At 48.8% G+C, this 11,971-nt stretch overlaps 1 protein-coding gene across 3 annotated transcripts in view; it reads left to right on the top strand.

The window, feature by feature from the left end:
* The first annotated feature begins 7,771 nt into the window (after nucleotides 1-7,771).
* The window catches only part of TMEM164 (transmembrane protein 164), a 184,528-nt gene continuing 180,328 nt past the window's right edge, over nucleotides 7,772-11,971 (top strand). The window contains exons 1-2 of one of the 3 annotated variants that reach the window (XM_060182464.1): nucleotides 7,772-7,939; nucleotides 8,686-9,364. In XM_060182464.1, the coding sequence (XP_060038447.1) occupies nucleotides 8,975-9,364 (390 nt within the window). In that variant the 5' untranslated portion in view covers nucleotides 7,772-7,939; nucleotides 8,686-8,974. Of the gene's footprint in view, nucleotides 7,940-8,239; nucleotides 8,337-8,685; nucleotides 9,365-11,971 lie in introns of those variants that run through there. The other 2 variants (XM_060182462.1, XM_060182463.1) reach the window with 2 other exon arrangements.

Genomic DNA, 11,971 nt, shown 5'->3' with positions numbered 1-11,971 from the left:
TTCCAGATGCCATCAGGATGCCGGCCAGGCTTCCCTGGACTGAAGACCCCACCAATGTGTCCTGGAGCTCCACTTCCCCAGAGACTCACCCTACTAGGGAAAGAGAGGCAGACTGGGAGTATGAATCGACCAGTCAACGCCGATGTTCAGCGGGGAAGCAATTACAGAAGCCAGACCTGCCACCTTCTGCAACCCACAAAGACCCTGGGCCCATGCTCCCAGAGGGATAGAGAATGGGAATGCTATTGGGGAGGGGATGCGATATGGAGATTGGGTGGCGGGAATTGTGTGGAGCTATAACCCCCTCCCTGTCCTATGATTTTGTTAATGTCTCCTTTCTTAAATAATAATAATAATAAAATTGGATTTTCAAGCTCCAGGTCCTGAGTTCAGTTCCTGGCATCACATATGCTGGAGTGATGCCCTGCTTGTATCTTCCCTCCTTTCTCTCTCATAAACAAATAAATAATTTTATTAGTGATTTTAACAATAAGATAGTAGGGGTATAGTTCCACACCATTCCCACCACCAGCGTTCTGTGACCCCATAGTGATAAATACCATAGTTACCCCAAGGTCTTAGATATGGGTTGACTTTTTTTTTCAAGTTCATGTGTTTCAATTCTCTATTTGAATAAATAATCTTAAAAAAAAGAAGTAGGAGGCTGGGGGGTAGTGCAGTGTGTTAAGCACACATGGTGCAAAGTGCAAGGACCAGAGTAAGTCCCTGGCTCTCCACCTGCAGGGGGTTCACTTCACAGGCAGTAAAGCAGGTCTGCAGGTGTCTATCTTTCTCTCCCCCCTCTATCTTCCCCTCCTCTCTCTATTACTCTCTGTTCTATCCAACAATAATGACAGCAAATAACAATAACAATAATAACAACAACGATAAACAACAAAGGCAACAAAAGGAAAAAATAGCCTCCAGGAGCAGTGGATTTGTAGTGCAGGCACGGAGCCCCAGCAATAACCCTGGAGGCAAAAAAAAAAAAGTAATATCAAGAATCTTATAGACATAATACTGATCTCTTCTTGGATGGTAGTGGGAATTGTGTGGAATTGTACCCATCTTAACCTATGGTTTTGTTAGTGTTTCATTTTTATAAAAAAGGGGGGGTTTCTGCCCCTGTATCTCCAGGGCCATGACTGGTGGACAAGCAATGTTGTGTGTGTATGACTGGGGGTAGGGCTCAGGTCACTGACTGTTGGATAGTATGCCAGCTCCCCCTGGCTTCTGCTTAACCATATGCCTATATAGGGATAGATTTAATCCCATTCAAAGCTTTGGTCTATTTACATAAATCACTTTTACATTTACATAAAGCACTCCCTCCAGGGCATTGGTGGTTCAGTGATAGGATTCTCGCCTGCTCCGCCCCCTCCTTGTCACACTCTGATTTTCACCAGTCACTTTTCTCTCCACCCTCTCTATATCACATCCTGTTTCCACCCTACTTGGAGAGTATAAAAACAGCTGCTCTTCTGATTAAAGACACATGGAAATTGCTTTCCGGCTCTGAGAGTTCCAGAGTGTATCTCCTGCGAAGTTAGTGCGGCACGAGTTCCTGATCCCTCTCCCACGCAGCAGCCTAGATCGGCTCCACTTGAGTTCTCTCCAACCCAGAGAGCACTAGCTTGGGAAGAAGTACCCTCAGGCTATCCCGGCAACTGACTTGGGGGCTTAGTAAGTCTATGATATAAACCCCCCTCTCCTTGGCACTTTTACTTCTGTAAAACGAGAATCACAACAATAGTATTGACATCTCAGGGTTTGCCAGGAGACTTTAATGAGATACTATAAGGAGAGTGCTTGTTGCCTACGCCAATTTACATATGTGTGCACCTATACCAATTTACATGTGTGTACCCGTGCAATATCACCTAGCTCAAGATACAGAGGATTGTCAGTACACAGGAAGGACTTCTTCCTTCTTCATTGTTAGCATCCAGCTGCCCCTAATTGTCATGCTGACCTTTGCTCCCATAGATGAATTATCCCCTGTTGAGCTATCTCCAAATTCCTTCTGCCCTACTTTCCCCTGTAGTTCATTTGATCCAGATAACATTTTCTCTGTAACAGCAACTCTTACCTGCTTGACTTGTATTTTTACCTCCCCAACCTTCCTTGCTTGTTTCCTGCCTCTCTGGCTGGGTTTTAAATTCCTTGAAAGCTTACAAAAAACAAAAGGTTGACACTACTCACATATTTCTATGCAGACGGTAGAAGCCCAAGAAATACCTGTGGAATGAATGCTGGTGGTGAATGAATGAGTGGAAAGAAGCAATACATAGATAGTTCGATAGAGACAAAGATTTCTCTCTTCATTTTCCTCCAAACGTGCAGTTTATTCCTACTATTGATACAAAGAATCTCAGGATTGTGCATTCTTGTTTTTGCTTATGGGTGATCATGCATGCACTTGAATATCAGATTAGATTGTGAGTAGAAAGATAGGAGAGGATTAAAATAATATAATGTACAGGGAGTTGGACAAATAGCATAGTGCTTATGTAGAAGACATTCATACCCAAGGCTCTGAGGTCCTGGGTTCAATCTGCAACACCACCATAAACCAGAAATGAGCTGTGCTCTAGGACTTACCTTACGTGGTGCATGCTACTGGGTCCTAGGTACCAACCCTCACTTTGCTACTAATTTGTGTGATTTTAGGCAAGCCTTGTCACCTTGCTGAGCTTCAATTTGCCTGGGGTAAAAACAGAAGTAATCCCTGACTCCACAGGAGGTCAGCTGACCTAATAGGTTAATACTTGGGATAAAACTCTTGAGGATATTGTCTCAACAGACAGAGAGGCAGCTCCTATCACTAAATTAGTTTTTATGAGATGTTTGTGAAATGACAGAGTGCGATAGAGAGTAACACCAAGATAGACTGGCTGGGCTTCATGCTGGATTCTCGTATTGTCAAGCTGCACATTAAGCTCACGCGAGGCCAAGGCATGGTGTAGATGGAAAACAGATGATACCGTTTTTGCAGTGCTAGGGATTAGTCGCCATTTTTTACAGTAATCAGATATCAGAGACATGTCTTTCATGAGTGTTTCCTCAAGGATGCTGAACTTTGATGCCGAACAGCAGATGTCATCGGCGTAGATGAACTTCCTTGAAGAAGTTTCTGGGAGGTCATTGATGTAAATATTAAATAGCGTAGGAGCCAGAACAGAGCCCAGGGGGAGGCCACTTGAGACAAGTCTCCATCTGCTAGACTTGTCACCCAGATGTACCCGGAATCTTCTGTTTTGGAGAAGAAACGATATAGTGTTGGCCACCCATGGAGGCAGGCATCTTGAGATCTTGACTAGGAGACCACGGTGCCAGACCGTGTCATAGGCTGCTGTGAGATCAACAAAGACAGCACCCATCTTTAAATTGTTCTGGAATCCATTTTCAATGTAAGTTGAGAGGGCCAGGGCTTGTTCTCAGGTAGATCTTCCTGGGCGGAAACCAGCTTGGGTGGGTGATAGGAATTTCTCTGTAAGATGAGAAATACGTGACAGAAGCAGCCTCTCAAGGAGTTTGTAACACACGGAAAGGAGAGAAATTGGTCTATAGCTGGCGGCCAGTGTTGGGTCTTTCTTTGGTTTCAAAACCGCTATTATCTTCGCACGACGCCAAACTTTGGGCATAGACTCAGATTCCAAGATGTGGGATAGGAATGCAGCAAAGGTGGGCGCGAGGAATAACATCATTGCAAGACTGGCCAGCTCCTCATGGGGCGCGAGCGCTTCCACACTACGATCATCATCTCTGGCATTATGCTATTCCACTGAAGAATACTGTGCCCCAGTATGGTTCCGTAGCCCCCATGTCCACTTGGTCGATTCCAAATTATATTCCTCCATGAGGATAATTTCTGGAACCATCCGTTCCACCCCGGTTCCATGGCTGCCAGTTCTTAGCAACATCGCCCTGCCAGATATTTGTCGGGATGCGGCATCATCTAAGTTCATTTCCCACGTCTACGCTCGACCAGACCTGCCAATATACGCAGATATCTTCGCCCACCCTGTCCAGCGCTTGACGTCTCGTCACCCAATCTGTTCCCCTATGCCTACACTGAACTTCTCTGTTCCAGACTCTTGGAAACAGAGTTGGCAGTCAGCTGAGGTAAAGAACAAACACCTCATCACAGACCCCTGCAAGGGTCAACCCGGCTTTGACCTAGCACATTATGATTGGGCCCTCCTCAATCACTATCGAACAGGCCATGGCCGGTGCGCCGCTATGTTCCATCGCTGGGGAGCCAGAGACGACCCGAACTGCCCCTGCGTCTACAGACAATGACCCACATAGTCAACGACTGCCACCTCTCCAGATTCAAAGGAGGTCTCGAAACTTTACATCAGGCTCAACCTGACGCTGTTGACTGGCTATGGAAGAAAGGCAAACGCTAGAAGAAGAACTAAATTAGTTAATCAGCCCTCTGCTTTCTGATTTAAATATGACTTGGATGGAAAGGTGGGAAGGCTGAATTCTTTGAATCAGAGAAAATTAGATCCATCAAGTATCTTAAGAACCATTCTAGTTCAACCCTCTCATTTTACCTGAGTGCACTGAAGCAGGAAGAGATGCTTCCTCTGCCCCACCCCCACCCCCATGGTCTAGCTGTGCTAGAGTCTAGATTCCAGGTTCCCTTTGCACTATGTGCTGCTGTAAGGATCTGCTTAAAATGCAAAACTCATTTTTTCTTGTTTTAGGTTGGAGACAAGAGGCTCTGGCTTGGTCCCAGCAAGGAAACAAGGAGAACATTTGTCTCAAGTTTTTGTTTTTTGTTTCTAAAATTTGACACAAGGTGTCAGCTCAATTGTTATTTGTGTTTTTACCTATAAGGACAGCAAACTCCTAGTGTTTGTCTAGTGTCTATTATCTACTATGTTTGCCCTCTGCTAGGTGCTGGGTGGAGTGAAGACATTAGAAAAGATTAAGACCCATCCTCTGCTGTCAAAGATCTGAATGTGGGAGACAAGACTAACAATGAGAGAACAATGGAAGGCAGTTTGTGATTCAGAATAAAATGAGTAGTGCAGGCAATAAAAGGCAGTAGATGTTCCCAAGAAAAAGAGAGTTCTGAGAGCTGGGGGTGGGTGCTGGGTGATGTCATGTGGGCTTTGAAGGATGGGTATAATTGTTTATGCACATATTGGGTAGGCGTCTGAATTTGAGTGTGTGTGCATGTGTGTGCAAATGAGAATACATGCATGTACAGATTCAAAGCTGGGTGTCAATTATGGGTGATATTTATTGAGGACTCTCTAGCCACCAGTTATTGCCAAATGTTCTATAAAATTCCACTCAATGAAATGTGCATAACTTTTAAAATTGGATAACAGAGATTTGATAACCCTTTAATTGACAGATGGTTTAATTGAAGGGCTAGAGATATTGAGGAATCTGACCAAGGTGACACAAGCAATAAAGTCATCAATAATAGAATTTGAATCCAGGTCTTAAAACACCAGGCTCTTCCTACTAGGAAAATATGGAATTTGTGGCTCAAGTGAAGAAGGTGATTTGGATACAGTCATTAAAGCAGATCATTCTGCAAACACTTGAGCACCAAGGACAAATTTCAACTGTAGCTCAGCATGGAAACTGGAGATGGATGAATGTTGTATGCTTTACATTGGGTTCTAGTTCTCCCCCGCCAAGAGAATTAGATCAGTCCAGTTAATTTCGTGGGCCCGCTTGGCCCCGCCCCTAGGGACCCCGCCAGAGTTCCAGAGTGGCAATGGAAGAGAGGGAGGGTTCCTGAGTTCCAGAGAGAGAGTTGGAGAGTTCCACAGTTGGAGAGTTGAAGAGTTGCAGAGGGCCAGAGGTCCAGAGTTACAGAGTTAGAGAGAGTGCTTGCGCCGCCGCAAAGAGACAGCAGAGTTCTATTTGGTGATTAGTTTGTCTTAGTTTATGAATCGTTGTTCCTGAATAAAAAAATACAGCTTCCCTGCCCAGCCGTTGTCTCCGCGTCTCTGTTACCCGCCCGTGAAGCTAGCCCGCCCGGCTAGAGCCACAAAATTTTAACAACAGATGAAGGCATTTGATGCGTGCTATGACCTCATTCTTGCTTTCTTGAAGACAAGAACTCAAGGCCTTCAGATGTTACAGGTCATTGCCAGGAGTTCTGCAGCTTTGTCTCAGATGTTCCTTGGTTATGTTGCAGAGAACTTAATGAAACACCTAAGGAGAAAGACAGAGTGAGCTGCTGAATCAATTCTTGCTTGTTGTTGCTATTTATTAATTAGCCCTCAAAAGTGCATCAGGCCGGAAGGGGAAAGCTAACACAAAGCTTGGAATTAGATAAGACTACCAGGTTATGTTTGTCAGGCAAACCAAAACTGGAAAGGGTGGGAGGACGATGACCTGATAATACATTTGATTGCAGTGTATGGTTTGAGTCTGGAAAGCAGTCAAGACTTGAAAGTTTCTTTCTTTCTTTCTTCTTTTTTTTTTTAGTATTTATTTATTTATTTATATTCCCTTTTGTTGCCCTTGTTGATTTTTAATGGTTGTTGTAGTTATTGTTGTTGATGTCATCATTCTTAGATAGGACAGAGAGAAATGGAGAGAGGATGGGAAGACAGAAGGGGAGCGAAAGACACCTGCAGACCTGCTTCACCGTTTGTGAAGGGAACCCCCCATTGCAGGTGGGGAGCCGGGGGCTTGAACCAGGATATTTACGGTGGTCCTTGTACTAAGCACCATGTGAGTCTAACCCGCTGTGCTACCTCCCGACTCCCAAGACTTGAAAGTTTCTTAAGCAAAGTGCCTGTGTTGTTCTGGATAGTCTCCTAACTGATTAAATCTTTCATACGTTTTAAACCGCACAATGTAGGTTCTTTTCCTATTTCCTCATGCTTCTTCAGGGTCAAAAGCAGCAGGGAAATTCAGCCTTATCTAACTGGAGCCCCCTCCTCATTACATAGTCCTGGCTGGCCTTTGAGCAGCAGGACTCCAGGCCCAGGGCAGTCTGGGTAGCAGCTACTCCCCTGGAGGGAAAGAGAAGGGAAAAGGCCAGGGGGCGAGATTTTCCTTCCTCTAGGCAGAAGACTGGCAATAGGAGGGCCAGGAAGGGGCCTGCTAAGAGTGGACTGTGAGGCCAGAAGTAAAGGGAAAATTATGAACCTAAAGCAGGAGGGGATGAGGTGGGGGGGGGAGCCAGGGAAAGTAGGGAAAGAAGCCTTCGTTCTAGGCATTGAAGCAGGAGCTGGCCTGTGGCTAGAAAGGGCGGAGTATATGCTCTCTGGGTCCTGCAGGAGTCCACAGATCAAAAGGAAGGAGCCAGGGGAGAAGGTCAACCTAGCAAACACGCCATAAGCAGTTTACCCAGCTGTTCCTCACCATGCAGTCTTATGTACTGCCCCGTCCCACCCCACCCCCCAACTTCTCAACGGCCTGCTAAGTGTACTTTATGTGCTCGGGGTACAAATAACTGTTCCCTCCGAGGGAAACCGGGTTGAAAGATGTAAAAAGCAGTCCAAAAGTCTTCTTGGAGGAGGCGAATTCTCTAAAGCTTCGTGAGGGAAGGTGGATGTGCTGGAGGAGACAGACTGGGGAGGAGAAGGAGGCGGGGATTGGGGCTCAACAACGAGGGGGGTGGGGATAGTTGAAGGCCAGGAGTGGGGGTGCGAGGTGTGAAGGGTGGGGAGCTGCGGGAGTGAGCAGAGGCGGGAAAGAAGCGGGGCGGGGAGAGAAGGGGGGCTCTCTGCGCGAGTGGCAGTGAGTAGGGAGGCTGCAGCCGCCGCGAGGGGGAGGAGAGAAGGAGGGGAAGAAGGAGGAAGCAAGAGCTGCTGCTGCAGGGGGAAGAAGACGGGGAGGAGGAGCCCTGCGCGGCAGCGGCTGCGGCCGCCAGGGGAGCAGGGCGCTGGGACACGGGGCGCGAGGAAGCCGAGCGATCACCTGAGCCGGAGCTGCGCGGACCGAGCCACGGGTGAGTGCAACCCCCAGGGGCGCGGCGGAGTCCTCCGGGGAGCCAGGCGGGAAGCGCGGGGAGCTAAGGCGCCCGGGCAGAGGGAAGGGGAACGCTTGGAGACCAAACCGAGGCTGGCCCGGCCTCCCGCCCTTCTTTGGGCTTCCTCCCACTGCTGCCCGCGCGAGGGGGGCCGGTCCCGGCCTGGCAGCGGGTTGGGGGAGGTGCTGTCCAGAGGGCGGGTGTCTGGGGCGGCGGGGCGGGGGCGGGGGCGGGGGCGGGGTGGGGTGGAGCTGGGGGCCGGGAGTGTACCGGAGGGCTGGAGGCTGGACCGGGACGTCTCCAAATTGGCTGGAGGGGCCGGTTGGCGGCGGTGAAGTTCCTAGTTGGGGGCAGAGGCGGCCACGCGGTTGCAGGAGTAAGAGCTTCCCTGTGGCAAGTGCGTGAGGCGAGGAGTCCGGCGTCCCTGCCACCCCCGTCGCCCTCCCTGCCTGCCCGGCCCCGCTGGCTCCTCTCCTGGCCTCCGCGTGTCCCCGCTCTCACTCCTCTAACCCCTCTGCCCCCAACCCCCACCCCCATTACCGGTTTGCTCCCAGTGTGCTACTGGGCCCCTTCTCCCTGACCCTGACCACCCCTTCCGCCCCCTGCTTGCTTCAGCCCTACCCCTCTTCCCTTTTACTTCCCTCACATGTTACCCCGCCCCGCTTCCTAATTCCCCTTGCAATTGCCTCTTTGAGACCTTTTTTTTTTCCTCTCCTTCCTTTTAGATTGGCCAACGGCTCCTTTGAACCCTGCCTCGTTGGTGGCCACTGGAGAAGCGCGGGGGGCTCCCCCAGACAGCCGTGGGGACCAGATAGAGCCAGCACTTTACCCCGGGCCTCGCGTGTAGCTTCCCCTCCCCCTGCTCTAGGTGCCCCCAGTGTGCGGAGAGGGGGGCGGTGAGGGTGCTGGGGGTGTGCCCTCCTTACATGTCCCACCCACCGGGCCATCCTCGCGGCCCGTGTTCCAGCTTGTTCTTGCTCACTGCACTGTGGTCCAGGGAACCTGCTTGCCATCATGTCCCGGTATAGCTACCAGAGTCTCCTGGACTGGCTGTATGGGGGCGTGGACCCCAGCTTTGCAGGCAATGGGGGCCCCGACTGTGCTGCCTTCCTCTCTTGGCAGCAGCGGCTGCTGGAAAGTGTGGTGGTCCTGACCCTGGCCCTGTTGGAGATCCTGGTGGCCCTGCGGCACATCCTGAGGCAGACGAAGGAGGACGGTAGGGGTGGCCGTGGCTGCCAGCCAGAGCAGGTGACCCGGCGGCCGGAGGAAGGCAAAGAGAGCCTGAGCAAGAATCTGCTCTTAGTAGCCCTGTGCCTCACCTTCGGGGTGGAGGTGGGCTTTAAGTTCGCCACCAAGACTGTCATCTACCTGCTCAACCCCTGTCACCTGGTCACCATGATGCATGTGAGTCCGTTGACTTTCTCCTGGGCAGCCTTGATGCTGAGAGTCATTTGTGTGCTCAGGACACATTCGTCCGCGGAGAGCACTTCAGCTCCTTCGGGAAGTGGGGTCCTTAACAAATGATTTTCCTACCAGCGGCTGTCTTTGTGCAGATTCCCCCAGTGGGCTCACCCCATATTTTTGCACGCAGTGTCAGCCCCACAGTGGAGGTTAGGAACTGCTAATGCCCCCACCCTAGGAACCACTGGCACCAGTGCCCACTGCTCCTCCCCTCCTGGATCTGCGCTGTCCTCTCTCAGGCAGGAAGTCCACCCCCAGCGGTATGGTTGCCCTTCTGAATCATATCTGAGGCTCTTGTCCCAGTTCCCCCATACCCCCAGTAAATTCTCTAGAGACCTAATGACATTCTTTCTTGGAGGTGGTCACATTAAAGTTCCTTGTCTCCACTGTGGTATTTGGGGGTGGGTGGGTGGGGATACTTTCATGGGTTTCTCTTAATAATGCTTTCCTTTGGGAGTCAGCACTTTTAGGGTCTGGTCTGCCTCTGAACTGAGGCAGTGAAGCAATACCAAGCTCCTGCTAGGTGCACTCCAGGTCAGGCCCCACCTTGGGCTCTAGCTCTGCTGAAAGGGTATTTAGTTCTTGCAGACTTCTCCATCTTCTCACTCTTTTTCTATCTTCTTTACTTCTACTATCTGATTCCTTTACCTCCCATTAGTGGTGCTAACACAAACAAATGGGATTAAAAAAAAAAGAAGAAGAAAGAGGGAAGATAAATACCAATGAACTGGGTGGGGATCAAGAGTGAGATCAGCTAACCTTACTCTGCCCCTGTGGAGAGATGTTCTAAAACTGTTGCATCACAGAGGGAGTAGGAAGATGAAAAGTGTGTGTGTGGGGGGGGGGGGCACTCCTTTTTCTCTTTTATTTCAGGGAGAGGAAAACCTGGTGTGCTTTATTCAGAGACTTTTTTGAAGTCTGTCATTAGCATCTTTATTGTTTTTATACTTGTAGAAGGCTTCTCTAAAGACAAGACATTGCTGACAGCTCTGTGTGGGGCAAGAGGTTGAGATTATTCTCTGCATTTTATAGACCTGTTGGGGCCCAAGGAGGTCACTTGTCTGTAGCCAAAAGATGAATTAGTGACGGCATTGGAAAAATGGACTCTTTTGTGCAGGCTGATCCCCAAGGCACTGGCACCTTGTGGCTTGCTGCTTCTTCTGTCTTCCTTGGAACTCATTGGCATGTAGGTTCAATGTTAAAATCAGTGTTAAAATCTCTAAAATGTGGTGAATGACCTCTAGCCCTTTTTCAGATGCGGATGGTGGGAAAGTAGATAGCTCTGGAATAAAGAAGCTGTTTTGATTCGCAGAAGCAAGACGTGTGGGCAACATTTTTTTTTTTTTTTAAGAGAGGGCTTCTTCGGAAGTAAGGCCATTCACAGGAAGCCCAAGGCATCCCCAGCTAGACCTTCTGTGTAAATTTCAGTCAGTCCTCTTTCTTAGTTTTTATGAATGGGCTTTTTGTTAATGAGAGGAAACAACTGGCTTCCCAGCCGCTGCTGTGTGAGGCTTCTTCGTACAGGAGTGATTTGGGGGGATGGCAGGTGGTGAGGGTCAGAGATGTCTTATCCACAAAGTGGTCTTGAGGCCTCTGGCAAGGACAGATCGAGAAGGTCAACAAAGGACTAACTAAATTCAGCCTGACTGGGACTGCTGTTGGTGTGATGATGTCAAACCTGGCAGCACCATAGTTATAGTGGAAAGGTTTCTTAGAGGCGTTTAAAAGACTCAGATTGAGTTCCAACATTAATTAGTCGTGTGGCTTGAAGTAAAGTGTTATTGTTCTTGGACTTCAGTTTGCCCATCTGCAAAGCAGGACAGAGTTGCATTCCTAACTTTGTTTCTTCTGTGAATCATTTCCCTATAAGTATGCCTGGATGCCACCGAGTGCTCTTCCCCAAAAGCTTTTACAGGAAGAAAAACTAGTTTGCTGCTTTAAAAAAAAAATTTATTTATTTATTTACTCCCTTTTGTTGCCCTTGTTTTTATTGTTGTAGTTATTGATATCGTCATGTTGGATAGTACATAGAGAAATGGAGAGAGGAGGGGAAGAGAAAGATAGACACCTGCAGACCTGCTTCACAGCTTGTGAAGTGACTCCCTTGCAGGTGGGGAGCCAGGGGCTCAAACTGGGATCCTTATGCTGGTCCTTGCACTTTGCGCCACCTGCGCTTAACCCGCTGCGCTACCACCTGACTCCCCTAGTTTACTTTTTTGCAAAGGCTAAATGGCCTTTTTTCCCCCTACCTGCTTCACCTTTGTTAATCTTTTGCTCCTTGTGTCTCCTCAGTAAATGCACCCGACCAGGTGACCCCTGGAGACATGTGATATTTGGGACTGGCTGATGACCAAACTTTGTATAATTAGGGGTCTGTTGACTGGGTCCTGTCACCTGTTTTTTTTTTTTTTTTTCTGTTGTCCTGTGCTGACTCTAGGGTGGCAGCTGATAAGTTTTCCAGTGGAATGTTTGAGCCTGACCCAGATTAGACTCCTTTACTTTTACTCCTAAGTTATTGCTTTCTTTCATTTAAGTGGTAACCTGGGAGTG

Source organism: Erinaceus europaeus, chromosome X, assembly GCF_950295315.1.
Source record: "Erinaceus europaeus chromosome X, mEriEur2.1, whole genome shotgun sequence".
Lineage (NCBI taxonomy): Eukaryota > Metazoa > Chordata > Mammalia > Eulipotyphla > Erinaceidae > Erinaceus > Erinaceus europaeus.
The sequence above is the reverse complement of the archived record's forward strand: the minus strand, read 5'-3'. Positions and strand labels throughout refer to the sequence as shown.